At 40.6% G+C, this 13,105-nt stretch overlaps 1 protein-coding gene across 1 annotated transcript in view; it reads right to left on the minus strand.

Moving 5' to 3' along the window:
• Positions 1-13,105, minus strand: part of ptpn9a (protein tyrosine phosphatase non-receptor type 9a) — a 167,161-nt gene that overhangs the window by 60,560 nt on the left and 93,496 nt on the right. The window contains exons 6-7 of the mRNA XM_069902806.1: positions 8,621-8,731; positions 3,755-4,074 (exon numbers count right to left, since the gene is read on the minus strand). Coding sequence (XP_069758907.1) covers positions 3,755-4,074; positions 8,621-8,731 — 431 coding nt within the window. The remainder of the gene's footprint in view (positions 1-3,754; positions 4,075-8,620; positions 8,732-13,105) is intronic.

Genomic DNA, 13,105 nt, shown 5'->3' on the forward strand with positions numbered 1-13,105 from the left:
ATGCTATCTCATCTTTACCGTGAAAGCATGGTAAAAACAATAAATAAAGGTGACTTGACTAACCCCCTGTCACGACTCTCTCTTTCTCCAGCTCCCCTCCTGCTTCCCCTCTGATCGGAGAGCACCCCTCGGCCCTCTCCCCCATCACTTCAGATTTTTTCTCTTCTAATCTCCCACCTGTATCTTACATGTTAGCCTGTGCTCCTCCTCCTTCCCCTTTCTCCCTTCTCTACTCATCTTTTTATTCAGGCACCTGCCTGGTTTTGCTTCTACCTGCTGAAGGGTCCAGGGCTGAAATGTTGGTTATCCTTTATTTCCAATGGATGGTGCCTGATGTGAGTAGTTTCCTCAGCACATTTATGTGTTACACTCGACGCCAGCATTTGCAGACTTTCTTGTTTAACTTCTCTGAGCTGATGCCTCCGATCACCTGCCTGGCACAGTGGCTCTCAACCTGTTTATACCTACAGCTCACCTAAAGTATTCCTTTACTTAATGTGGACTGCTTTTAATAAATCACTTGGAATGAGTGGGATGGAGGCAACAAATGTGAACTCCTTCCCAGACCACAATGGGATTTGTTTTGTTTTGGTGGTAAAATCTTTTTGAGAACTTTCATTTCCTTTGTTCATCAAATTTGCAATTATATTCTTCATGTTACATGTTTATTATATTGGTAATGTTTGTCTTTGCCACGGACAACCTATAACAAACCTATGATCTGAAGAGCAGAGTTTGAGAAACATTTCTCTTGCACAATCAATGCCGAGATGTGCAACTCTGAGAGATTTAATGTGGGATGATTTGGCCTAATGAATGCTGCTTTTCCAGATTAGCAACACACAATGGAGTGTTGATCAGAGCATAGTTTCCTGGCTACCTTCCCTCTCCCCAGTGCCCTGCAGGGTCTGACCTTCAGAAACCCAGCTCAATGAGTCTTGAGCTGAAGTTCCTTGTGTTGCAGATTTGCAGTTGTCCGGAATCTCAATGCTCTCCACAAACTCTCACACTCTGCAAGATTCCACAAAACAAAACACTGAGAAGAGCAGAAATCTGAAGCTAAAACAGAAAAAGCTTTTGATCCAAAATATGAACAGATATTGCTGGAAGCACTCAGCAGACCTGGCAGTATCTGTGAGAAGAGAAACAGAGTCAACTTTTAAATTACAATGAAGAGGGGTTCTGACCTAAAACATTCTCTGTTTCTCCTTCCAGAGATGCTGCCTGACCCTGGCTGTGATAGTTATACAGCACAGAAACAGGCCCTTCAGCCCTCCATGTCCATGCTGACCATTGTCTTACCGACACTAATTCCATTTATCAGCAATTCCAGCATTTTCTATTTTTACATTAAAATAAGATGGGTATGCTGAGATTTTCAATCAAAAAGACACCATTTGCCATGATGTTTTGCATGCAATCACTTAATTTAGTTCAATAATAGTCAAATTAGCCCTGTTGGAGCTGTGATATCCACACAGACTCTGGGGAGCAGTGGATTAGTGGCGACTCTTTGTCTGCCTTATGGCAGGCAGAAGGCAAAATTTTGTGGAATCTTACATGTTCTGTACTACTATATGACAATAAAGGAATCCTGAATCTTGAATTTTTTGCCATTACGATCCTGCCCTTGCTATTTTTTTGTCAACAAAACAATGATCAATGTAAATCTGTACTCACTGCAGCAGGGAAATATTATCTACAAAGCAAGGGGAATTGGACACTCTCTGTGGATTCCATTTCCAGTGGGAATATTTAGCTTTTTACCAATATAGTAAACTTCTTGCAAAGCAAATATCCACAAACGTTTGAGATCATAATTAAAGTCAGACAATATTGTGTGTACCCTTATTGGATGGGAACCAAGAGCAGAGAAAAAGGACTTAACATTTCAGGCTGATTGGTTCCAATGAACAGCCATAAATTCTGATGCTGCTTGACCAACTGAATATTTTAAGAATCCTCTATAATTCCATAGCAAGGTGGTGGAATGGCACTGAAACGCAAATATATTGTGCAGGTAGATGGTTATGAGAGTGAGGAACATTAATATATTAGAATGGAACTCCCCTTCAATAAGCTGGTTATAAGTTACTTTCAGTGTACTATATTAGTTATGTACTGGATACAGAAGGGTACAACAGTGACATGCTATACATGGCACACCGTTCACACACTGAATACTGTTATGTGTCTGAAGCAGTTTGGAAAGAAGTTCCTTCTTTCACTTCGTCTGCCCTCGCTACCACCAGCTGAAAACAAACGTTTGAGCTGACCTCATCTCCACCATTTCTGCTCTGTAATTGACAACCACAACTCAGTAGCCCTGGCATCCCATCTACTGCACCCTCTGGACAGAGTGGACATACACTGTGCACTCTACCATTCTTTGTCACCACCTGCAAGCCAAAAGTTTGGCAATCAATGCTTTGAACCCTGAGCCAAGTATGTCTGAAGGCGTAGCTGATAGCGCCACTCTATAACAGTGCAAGTGACCTGGGTTCAAATCCGGCATTGTCTGTAAAGGCTTTGTACCTACTCCCTGTGTCTGAGTGGGTTTCCTTCCACCCTTCAAAATGTTTTGGGGTTGTCGGTTGATTGGTGTATTTGGGCAGAATGGGCTCATGCTCCAGAAGGTCCTGTTATCATGTTGTACGTCTAAATTAAAATTTAATTTAAAAAGACTGGCATGTTCCTATGTTGTACACACTAAGCAGAAGCAAAAGGAACCTTTTAAGCATCTGAATTTAAATTTAGACATGCAGCACGGTGAGGGGCCCTTTCAGCCCATGAGACCGCGCCACCCAATTACACCCAATTGACCTACAACCCCTGGTAAGTCTTGGATGGTGGAAGGAAACTGGAGCACTTGGAGGAAATGAACGCAGACATGGGGAGAACATACAAACCCCATTTGAACCCTGGTCGCTGGCACTGTAACACCACTGTGTTAACTGCTATGCTAACTGTGCCACCCCCATTCCCACAGTCTGGAATACCTTTCTCATTGACATCATTCGTGGGAGAGTACCAAACTTCCATGTTCCTTTGATCTAGAAATGCCCCCTGATATGCACCCAGTACAGTACAGCATAGTTCCACTTTGAAGGCCACTTCACTTGTTCTGGACTCCCACCAGACAGATACCAATCCTTCTGACCTACCGATGCTTTAATCAGGGAGTCAAATAGTTTTACAGCATGGAAACAGGTCCAATGCCTTCATGCTAACCAAGTTGTCTACTTAAGCTCATCCTAATTCCCTGCATTTGATCCACATCCCTCTACATCTTCCCTCTGTCCAAGCACCTTCCAGAATGCGTTATGAACCAAAACACACAGTAAATGCTTGAAAAACTCAGCCAGTCTCGTGGCATCCATAAGAGGTAAGAATATATTACAGATGCTTCGGGCCTAAGCCCTTCTTCAAGGTATGACTTCAAAGTATGAAATGTCTGTAATATATCTTTACCTCCTATGGATGCTGCGAGAACAGATGAGTTCCTCCAGTATTTACTGTGTGTTTTTATGATAATCACACCATCACAACACAAAATTTGCCGCTTCATTTAGCAGCTCATTACACATACCGCTCATTCCGTGTGACTCTTGGGTCACCTGAAATCTTTCTTCTCTCACCCAAACCTGTGCCCTCTAGTTCAGACTCCTCTCCCTGAGGGGTGGGGGGGAAGGAAAATCCCTCATTAAGATCACCCGTAATCTTTTGATTAGGTGGAAAGAAACAGTGGACTAACAACGAGCAGTTGAATGTGCCTGGGGGCGTCTCCCGACGGATGTCCTCGTATTCCTCAAAGATTCCCCTTTTCTGGGCAGTGTTGACATGGTTCAGCAGGTCTTCCACTGTCATCCCTTCCAGCCCTGGCACATGTATGGATCCTTCATCCTTGGGGAAGACTGTGAGCAGCTCGTCCAGCGAGTCACTGTGCCCATTTGGTGCAGTTAAAAACTGTTTGTTCCAGCTTGAATGGTCCAGTTTCAGGGTCCCACCTAAATGCTCTGGCAGGCAGTCCCTGGGTAAGTATAGTTTCAGTTCGTACATCTTCACCATTTGAACCTACAACAAAAGGACAAGAGAGGGTCAACACAGTTCTTGACAATCTAATGGATTCTGTTTAGTTCTTCCATCCACCTACCATCAGGTAGAAGATACAGGTGCATAAAATCAGGATTGCCATGCTTTTTCCCACAGGATGCGAGTCTGATGACTAGTATCCTGTAAACCTGAGTCTCTTCACATACAACCCTGAGATTCTTTTCCGGCAGGCGCGCAAGAATTACAACTAATTGGTAGTGCAAAAAACACTGTACACACCATAACATGTAAATAAACAAAGAAGTGTAAACAGCTAATGAATGTAAACAAACTGACTGTGCAAGACAGAGAGAATAAAAAGAAAATCAATGAAGTACATAAGTAAGAGTCCTTAAATGAGTCTCTGATTCAGGCATTGCCAATACAACTGACAGAAAAATTCTTCAAAGAGTTAAAGAAAATAATAAGGAGATTTTTATGGAGAGGGGGGAAACCGAGGATAGCACTAGATAAATTAACAGAATGGTATAAACAAGGAGGCTTACAATTGCCAAACTTCAAAAATTATTATAGAGCCGCACAATTAAGGTACCTATCAGATTTTTATCAAACAAGGGAAAAACCAGACTGGACGAGACTAGAATTAGATAAAATAGGGGAAAAGATACCTGAACACATATTATATAAATGGGACGAAAAATTGGTACAACATAGAACTTCTCCAGTATTACACCATCTCCTCAATATATGGAAGAAGATTCATGTAGAAAGAAATAAAATAAATTACCAAATACCAAAACTAATATTGACGCAAAATAAGCTACTCCCTTTTACAATAGACAACCTTGCCTTTAGAAAATGGGAAAAAAAAGGGATTAAAAGAATAGAAAATTGTTTTTCAGGAAGTAGATTCTTATCCTTTGAACAAATGAGAGATAAGTACAATATAACTGGAGATACAGCGCTGGCATATTACCAACTGAGATCCTACTTGAAAGATAAATTAGGAAACAACTTGAGTTTACCAGAGGGAAGTAACCTTGAATATGTGATTACAGATACAATGTTAATCAAAAGATTTATAAAAAATATGTATATTAAACTGCAAGAAAAGGAGAATGAGGAAACAAATGGTAAAACTAAACAAAAATGGGAACAAGATTTAAATATAAAGATAAAAAAGGAAACATGGGAGAAGTTATGCTCTGGAACGATGAGAAATACAATAAATACGAGGCTGCGTATGATACAATATAATTGGTTACACAGACTAAACATTACACCGCAAAAGTTAAATAAATGGGACCCAACAGTATCTGATAGATGTTTTCGATGTAAAAAAGAAAGGGGAACAACAATTCATGCAACCTGGACATGTGAGAGAGTAGAAAAATTTTGGGATGATCTCAATCAGATATTAAATAAAATAACAGAAAACAATATACCAAAGAATCCAGAGATCTTTCTCCTAAGTAACATAAAAAATAAAGAATTTGGAATTGACTTGGAAGATGCACAAAAAAGATTTGTCAAGATAGCCCTAGCCGTAGCAAAAAAATGTATTATGTCAACCTGGAAATTGGAAGATAATTTGAAAATACAACAATGGTATATAGAAATGAATAAATGTATTCCATTAGAAAAAATAACATATAGTTTAAGAAATAATATTGAAATATTCGAACAAGTATGGGAGCCTTACATTAAATACAATAGCGAAAACCTACCGGGAACAAACATTACCTAAGTTGATGGAAGGAGAAGAAAAGAAAAGAATGGACTCAGTAGAATTTCTGGTGTATTTCTGTTGAATGACAACATTGTCTAACTGAATTAATGCAACCTAGATTGTATACCTAAAATGGATGTGAGGGGGGGGGTGGGGGGGTGGCTTGGGAGGAGGGAGGGGGGAGGGAGAAAAAGTCACTGTAAATGTGTGGAAAAGAAAAAGTGTATATCATGGCTATTGTGATTTATGGTGTGAAAAATAAAAAATTTAAAAAAAATAAAAAAAATGAGTCTCTGATTGAGTTTGTTGTTGAGGAGTCTGATGGTGGAGGGGTAGCAGCTGTTCCTGAACCTGGCGATGTGAGTCTTGTGGCACCGACACCTCTTTCCTGATGGCAGCAGTGAGTATAGAGTGTGTCCTGGGTGGTGTGGATCCTTGATAATTGCCGCTGCTCTCTGACGGTAGCATTTCTTGTAGATGTACTCAACAGCTGTGATGTACTGGTCTGTGTTCACTACCTTGTGGAGGGCCTTATGGTAAAGGGTATTGGTGTCTCAGGACTTGACCGTGATGCAGCCCATCACCCACTTTCCACCACAACTCTGTGGGAATTTTCCAGGGTTTCTGGTGTCATTTCAAACCTCTGTAAGCTCCAGAGAAAATAGAGGCGCTGAAGTGTTTTCTTCACGATGCCACTGATGTGTGGGGTCCAGGAAAGATCCTCCAAGATAGTGACTCCCAAGAACTTAAATTTGCTCACCCTCTCCACCTCTGATCCCCCAATGATCACTGGATTTTATACCTCTGGCTTTCCTTTCCTGAAGTCAACAATCTTACAAATAAATATGGAATTATTTTTTCCAGAATGTTTATATATACAGTAAAATCACCATTATCCAGAATTCAAGCAACAGGTAAAAAAAACTGTGGAAAATAAATAGGTTAAAAAATATGAAAGTTTAAAAATGGTAACTCCCTAGTGGCTAGTTTGCTAATTACGCAACATGCAAACTCAAGTAACTGGAAAATTCACTTATCCGGCATCCCCATAAGTGCCAGATACCAGGGTTTTTTACTATACATTAATTTACGTGGACTTTTTACCCCCTCCATAAATCTTCGTCCGCGAAGCCAAGCCAAAGAAGAATTTTTATGTATGTATGTGATTTTTTTTAAATTAAAATTTAATTTTTTAATCATTTTTTTACAACATAGTGGAAGCCAGTTCTGGCCATTGTGACTTGTGGTGCCCAATTACACCAAATTAACATACTAATCCCATGTGTTTTTGGAGGGTGGGAGGAAACTGGAGAACGCAGAGAAAACCCGTGGAAGTCACAGGATCTTTTCCAGAGAGCGCTGGATTCGAACATACTCCACTGGCATTGTAATGATGCTGTGTTTGTGTGTGTGTGTGTGTGTGTGTGTGTGTGTTTGTAGAGAGACGTGCTAATATGTAGTCAAATAACAATGAACTTGGACTTCTCCCTATCTTGCACAGATCCCTGCACTTCACAATGGGACCATGGATATGCTATTGGATTTTCTCTTAACTTTTTCCAAAACATGGAAGAAAAGATACCAAAGAAATAACTATAGTTCCTTTAAGGAAGGGGTAGACAAGTGGTTGAAGGATAGAGTTAAACAAGAAAGATTGCAGATGCTGGGGTTGAGTGCAACACACACGTCCTGGAGAAGCTCAGCAGGTCAGACAGCATCTTAAATCTAGGCCCTTGGGGGCAGAGAATTCCAGAGACTCTTCACCCTCTGAGAGAAGAAAGATCTCCAGGACATTTGTGTCCTGCATTTGAATGATGGATATTTATTATCTCCTTTTCTGTGTTGCATTTGTGATCATTTAATTTTTTACTCTTCTAATTGTATCATATGTTTGGTTGCAGCAAGTTTGGAGCATCTGTTCATTTGTATGACAATAAACTCTCATTGAACATTGAGTTTATTATGATACACATAGTAAGTACAATGTACAGGTGCACCAAAATCCATTCTTACTTGGTTGTGGGGAACTGGCACTGCCACATCAGAAACAAGCCATCTTCAATTCCAAGGGGCTGTCTAAGAAGATGACAGTTTGCTGGAGGCACAATGTTGGTCTGAATATTTTGTTGCACACTTATCAAGAAGATGATGTGGTGTGCATTGTTAGGATTCTGTGCAGGGTATATATTGAGACAAAAATACTCTTGAGCTATCCAGTGCATTTCATAAACCGTTCTGGCTCCAATTCTGCAGAATCTGGCACATTGATCTGATGTGGTAGACAACAGACCATTTCACAGAGAGACTACTGTCCTAACCGGTCACTGCGGATTTGGATTATACTATGTGCAGAATAATAATTGGTTTTAAACTGCAGCCTGGAATGAAACAAGAAAGTCTGCAGACACTGTGATTGCAGTTAAGAGACAGAAGTGCTGGAGAAACTCAGCAGGTCATGCAGTGTCCATTGGAGGGAAAGATATATAACCAATGTTTCATACCTCGAAGAAGGGCTCAGGCCCGAAATGTTGGTTATATATCTTTGCCTTTTATGGATGTTGCAGGATCTGCTGATTTTCTCCAGTTCTTTAATCTGCAGCCTATTCTAATTAGCAGCATCTTAGTGTGGGACAGGCACAGATTTGTAAGTCCTGTAGATATGCGTAGTTGGCAATAAAGAACATTGTTAGTGAATCCGGCCGAACAAGCTTACACAAGATCTGTCATTAATCTTGGACGCAGTTACCTAATTGCAATTGGAGCACACAAGACAATGGTCAAAGTTACAGGAAACAAAAGGAAATGACAGGATCTTTACAGAGTTTGCTCAATACTCACTCTTTCCCGGAGCTTTTCTTTAAGAATTAAACTTAGAACGGAATAGGGAAATCGAAACCAGACAGGTGCACCCACAATAAATACTTTTTTCAGTCGAGCGGGAAAAGCTCCCTGTAAGCAAAAAGATAATGCTACAAGTCAAACATATGCCTGAAAATAAATGACTGATAACTTGAAATTGATCTCAAAGGAGGTTCTTCCAAGACAGAATACTAATACTTTACAAATAAGGATATCAGTTTCTTCTGAAGAAGGAAGATATCTGCAGAGGAGGTCAGTTGCACAGGGGGAGTACACCCGATGACTCCTGTTACCAGAATCAACGCAGACAAAAAGCAAAAGGGAGAGGAAAAAAAGGGCATTAATTTATGGCTTGTGGTAAGATTCCATTTCAATTATGAAATTTTGCCCGTTTCACAGGGAAGTTAATAAATGAGCTAAGTGGATTGTGAAATGGTTCTAGACATCTGCTATCTGAATCTTTGATAGGAACACCCCCCCCCCCATGGGCCATCACTCCTCATCGCAAGAGATGGAGGATTGAACCAATCAGTGGATGGGAGGAGGTGGAAAGAGGATGATTTATTGAAACAGGACTCAATTACCAACTATCTACCTCCTAGTGAAATCAGCCCTTCATTGAAACGTTCATTTTATACTACGTGTGACTGAATTAGTAATTCACCTGCCTTTTAATTTTCTTTTTGATGTTAAAAAACCACTCAGAAGTTTAAGGATCAAGTTGTCCTCTCCATGTCCCTCAAACTCTGTAGGTGCACCATCAAAAGCAGACTTGCTGGATGCATCACAGTGTGGGACAGGAGCTACGCAAACCGTGCCAGTTGATTGCAGACTGGGGACCTTTATTCTTATTCCATAGATGGGGGTGAGAGCAGAGGGGTGGGAAATGGATGTGAAGCATTGTTCACAATGGAGTAGGGAAGCCACCATGAAGGAAGAGATCTCTGAGGCACCCATACCAAGGGTCTGGGAAGCAAATGCGACAAAGTCAGAGGAGCTGGGAGAACAGAATCCTTACAGGAGGCAGGATGAGGTGGAGTAGCTGTGGGAATTGATGTTGTAATTGATGTTCATGAGAAGTCTATGTCCTGAAATGGAGACAGAGAGATCCATTAAAGGATCTCATAGTGTTATCCTTTTACCTCCACTATCCAAGGACCCAAAAACTCCCTCCAGGTGAAACAGTGTCATTTTCCCCAGTTTAGTTGCTGCATCCACTATGCACCAAGTGCTCTCCTCTACTTTGGGTGATTGTTTTGCAGCTCTTGCATTCAGTCTGCAGGAGAACCCCTGAGCTTGCCATTGCCTGCCACTTTATCCCTCACTCTATGGCCTCCTGTACTCTGACAGTGAGGCACTCCACAAATTTGAAGATCAGTGTTTCACTTTTGAGCCGGCCACAATGCAACCTTCTCGATTCAAGACTGAATTTGAAAACTTTAGGGGACAAGCTCTGTAATTGGTTCACTTTGTTGGTTGTTTACTTCAGTTTATGGAGGACATGCACAGCCTGCCCAGCCGGGGATGTCTTCCTGCTCTGTATTTCACAACTCAGACAAGTTTTGTCTATATTCTTGTTCTCTAACTGCTCCCATTTACCAGATAACCTTGTTTACAGCTTAACTGCCAGTTATACACAATCAGGGACATTCCCCTGCAGCTTAATGTGGTTCCTTGATCTCCTTTCCAGTTCCTATAAATTGTCTTTATCCTGAAATGTTGATTCCATTTCTCTTCCCACTGATGTGACCTGACCTGCTGAGGATTTCCAGCATTTTCTATATTTATCTTGAATTTCCAGCAACCGCAGTATTTTTCAAAATGTTGTTAAGACTTTAATGGACAGCGGTTTAAATGGGGCTGTTGCAAATGAAAGGGCATCAATAATACAAAAGATATATAGTACTCCAGAAGAGATGTACACTCAAATTAGAATTTATGCCTTCAGAATTCATCATCACCACTCTTGGACAATCTCAAACTTTGATCAATTCTGATGGGAATAATTAGAGGTTTAAACAGATCTGATCAGAGCATAATCAGAGACTAGGGCCTGGATATTTCCATTGACCAGGTTCAATCCATTAAAAAATTGAATCAGCGCAACAGATGTAATTCCTTTTGTAATTTCATGATGAAATTAACAGAGCCTGAAAGGGATATTAAACTGTATAAGCAAACTTCTCAGGAACATAAGTGCGACAAATGAATGCACTGATGTTGCAGTGATGGGGAATCAAAGAGAAGAAAGGAGTGGTGGAGGGGCTGAGAGTTGCCAGATCCAGCCTGCTAAAGAACCATGTGGTGAAACACAGAAGTCTGCAAGCACTGTGATTGTAGTCAAAACACAGAAAATACTGGAGGAACTCAGCTAGTCTTGCAGGGTCCAGGGAATATATCAAAGATATATTTCCGACATTTCGAGCCTGGGAGCCCTTCCTTAAAATACGAGTTAAAAAAAAGGACAGGTTTCTGAATTAAATGCTGGGGGAAATGCAGATGAGCAGACAAAAGGCATTAATTGGATATGATAAGAAGACAGGAGAGAGGAAAGATGTGAATTGATTTTGTCTCTGTGAAAGGTTTCAGAGGGAAAAGGGAAGAGAGAAAAGCTGAACTGGAGGAGAACTCCCACCCCATCTTCCCCCTGTCTCCCCTCTCTTTTTCTCTTCCCTTTTCCCTTTGAAGTCTTTCACAGAGCTTAAATCAATTCTCGCCTTTCCTCTCTCCTGTCTTATCATATCCAATTAACACCATTTGTCTGCTAGTCTGTACTCCTCCCATTCTTTCCCCCTTTTCCCCAGGCCCAGGCCTGAAACATCAGTAATATATTTTACCCCTTATGGATGCTTCGAGACAGACCAGTTGAGTTCCTCCAGCATTTCTGTGTTTTTTTTATTTATTATTTTTCACACTATGAACCATATTAATCAAAATATACACAAACATTTCCCTCTTGAATATACAGTCATTTTCTCCCCTTTCCCCCCCTCCAAACCCATTAAACGTTCAACATATACAAATCATTAAACCCATTAAACAGTGTCATCAAACAATGAAAATAAACAAGAAAATTGTGTCATCTACTTTTACACACTGGGTCAGTTCATTTCGTCATCTTCTCATTCTATCATTTTAGGGGGTGGAGGTCCACGGTAGGCCCTCTCTGTTGTGTTCCATGTATGGTTCCCAAATTTGTTCAAATAATGTGACTTTATTTTTTAAATTATATGTTATTTTTTCCATTGGAATACATTTATTCATTTCCATGTACCATTGCTGTACTCTCAAGCTCTCTTCTGATAGTTCATGGACACCATCCACAACTATGACCTTCCTGGCAATAAGCTACTGGGTAGGTCTCCACAAGGACACGAGCATTGCATTTGGAGGAGACTACAATGAAGTCAGAGGCTAATGCGTGAAATGATCGCTCCTGAGGACAAAATCGGAAAATTGCTCTGTATGAGACTGGAATGTGAGTGAGATCCCCATTGAGATATGATCGTGAATAGATACAACGGTGTGGAATGATCTTGATGCAGGAAATGGAGTAACTGCAACTCTACCCTTCACGAGGAAGGTAGTCAAGGCGCACATGAGGTATGTTTAGGGTTGCAGGATTTTGCAGTGAGGACATTTCCAGTGTTGGCCCTTAAAACAGTAATAATTATAGGGGAAACATGGTCAGTAACACTAACTGCAAGTAAATCTAAAATCATATCCCCAAAATCATGAGGGGCACAGATAAAGTGAATATTCACAATCTTTTTCCAAAGGTAGATGATTTTAGAACTAATGGACATAGATCGAAGAGGAGAATTCTAAGTGGAACCTGAGGGAGAACGTTTTCACTCAGAATGTAGTATGAATCTGGAATGAGGAAGTGAGAGAAGTTCAAAAGACATTTGAAAGAAGGATGGATAGGAAGGGTTGAGAACGGGCAAAAGGGTCGGGCCCAGAGTGTCATCTTGGTTGGCATGGACGAGCTGGGCCAAAAGGGTTGTCCCTACTGTCTGATTCTGTGACTGTAATAAGAACACCCGTGAGGGCAAATATCCCAATGCGGGCAAACTTTGTGTTACATTACCAATGACATTTGTTGTGGGGTGGGGGGCAAGTTCATGCCAAAATTGGCTGGCAGATCAAAAATCCCCCAGAGAGAAATTACATGTCAAATTTCACATTGGTTGCTCCTTGTGAGGCTTACAACTGTCAAACTTTAAAAATTATTATAGAGCCGCACAATTAAGATACCTATCAGATTTTTATCAAACAAGGGAAAAGCCAGATTGGACTAGATTAGAACTAGATAAAATAGGGGAGAAGATACCCGAACATATATTATATAAATGGGATGAAAAATTGGTACAACGTAGGAATTCTCCAGTATTACATCATCTGCTCAATATTTGGAAGAAAATTCATGTAGAAAGGAATAAAACAAATTACCAACTACCAAAA

This window comes from Narcine bancroftii, chromosome 11 (genome assembly GCF_036971445.1).
Source record: "Narcine bancroftii isolate sNarBan1 chromosome 11, sNarBan1.hap1, whole genome shotgun sequence".
Taxonomy (NCBI): Eukaryota; Metazoa; Chordata; class Chondrichthyes; order Torpediniformes; family Narcinidae; genus Narcine; species Narcine bancroftii.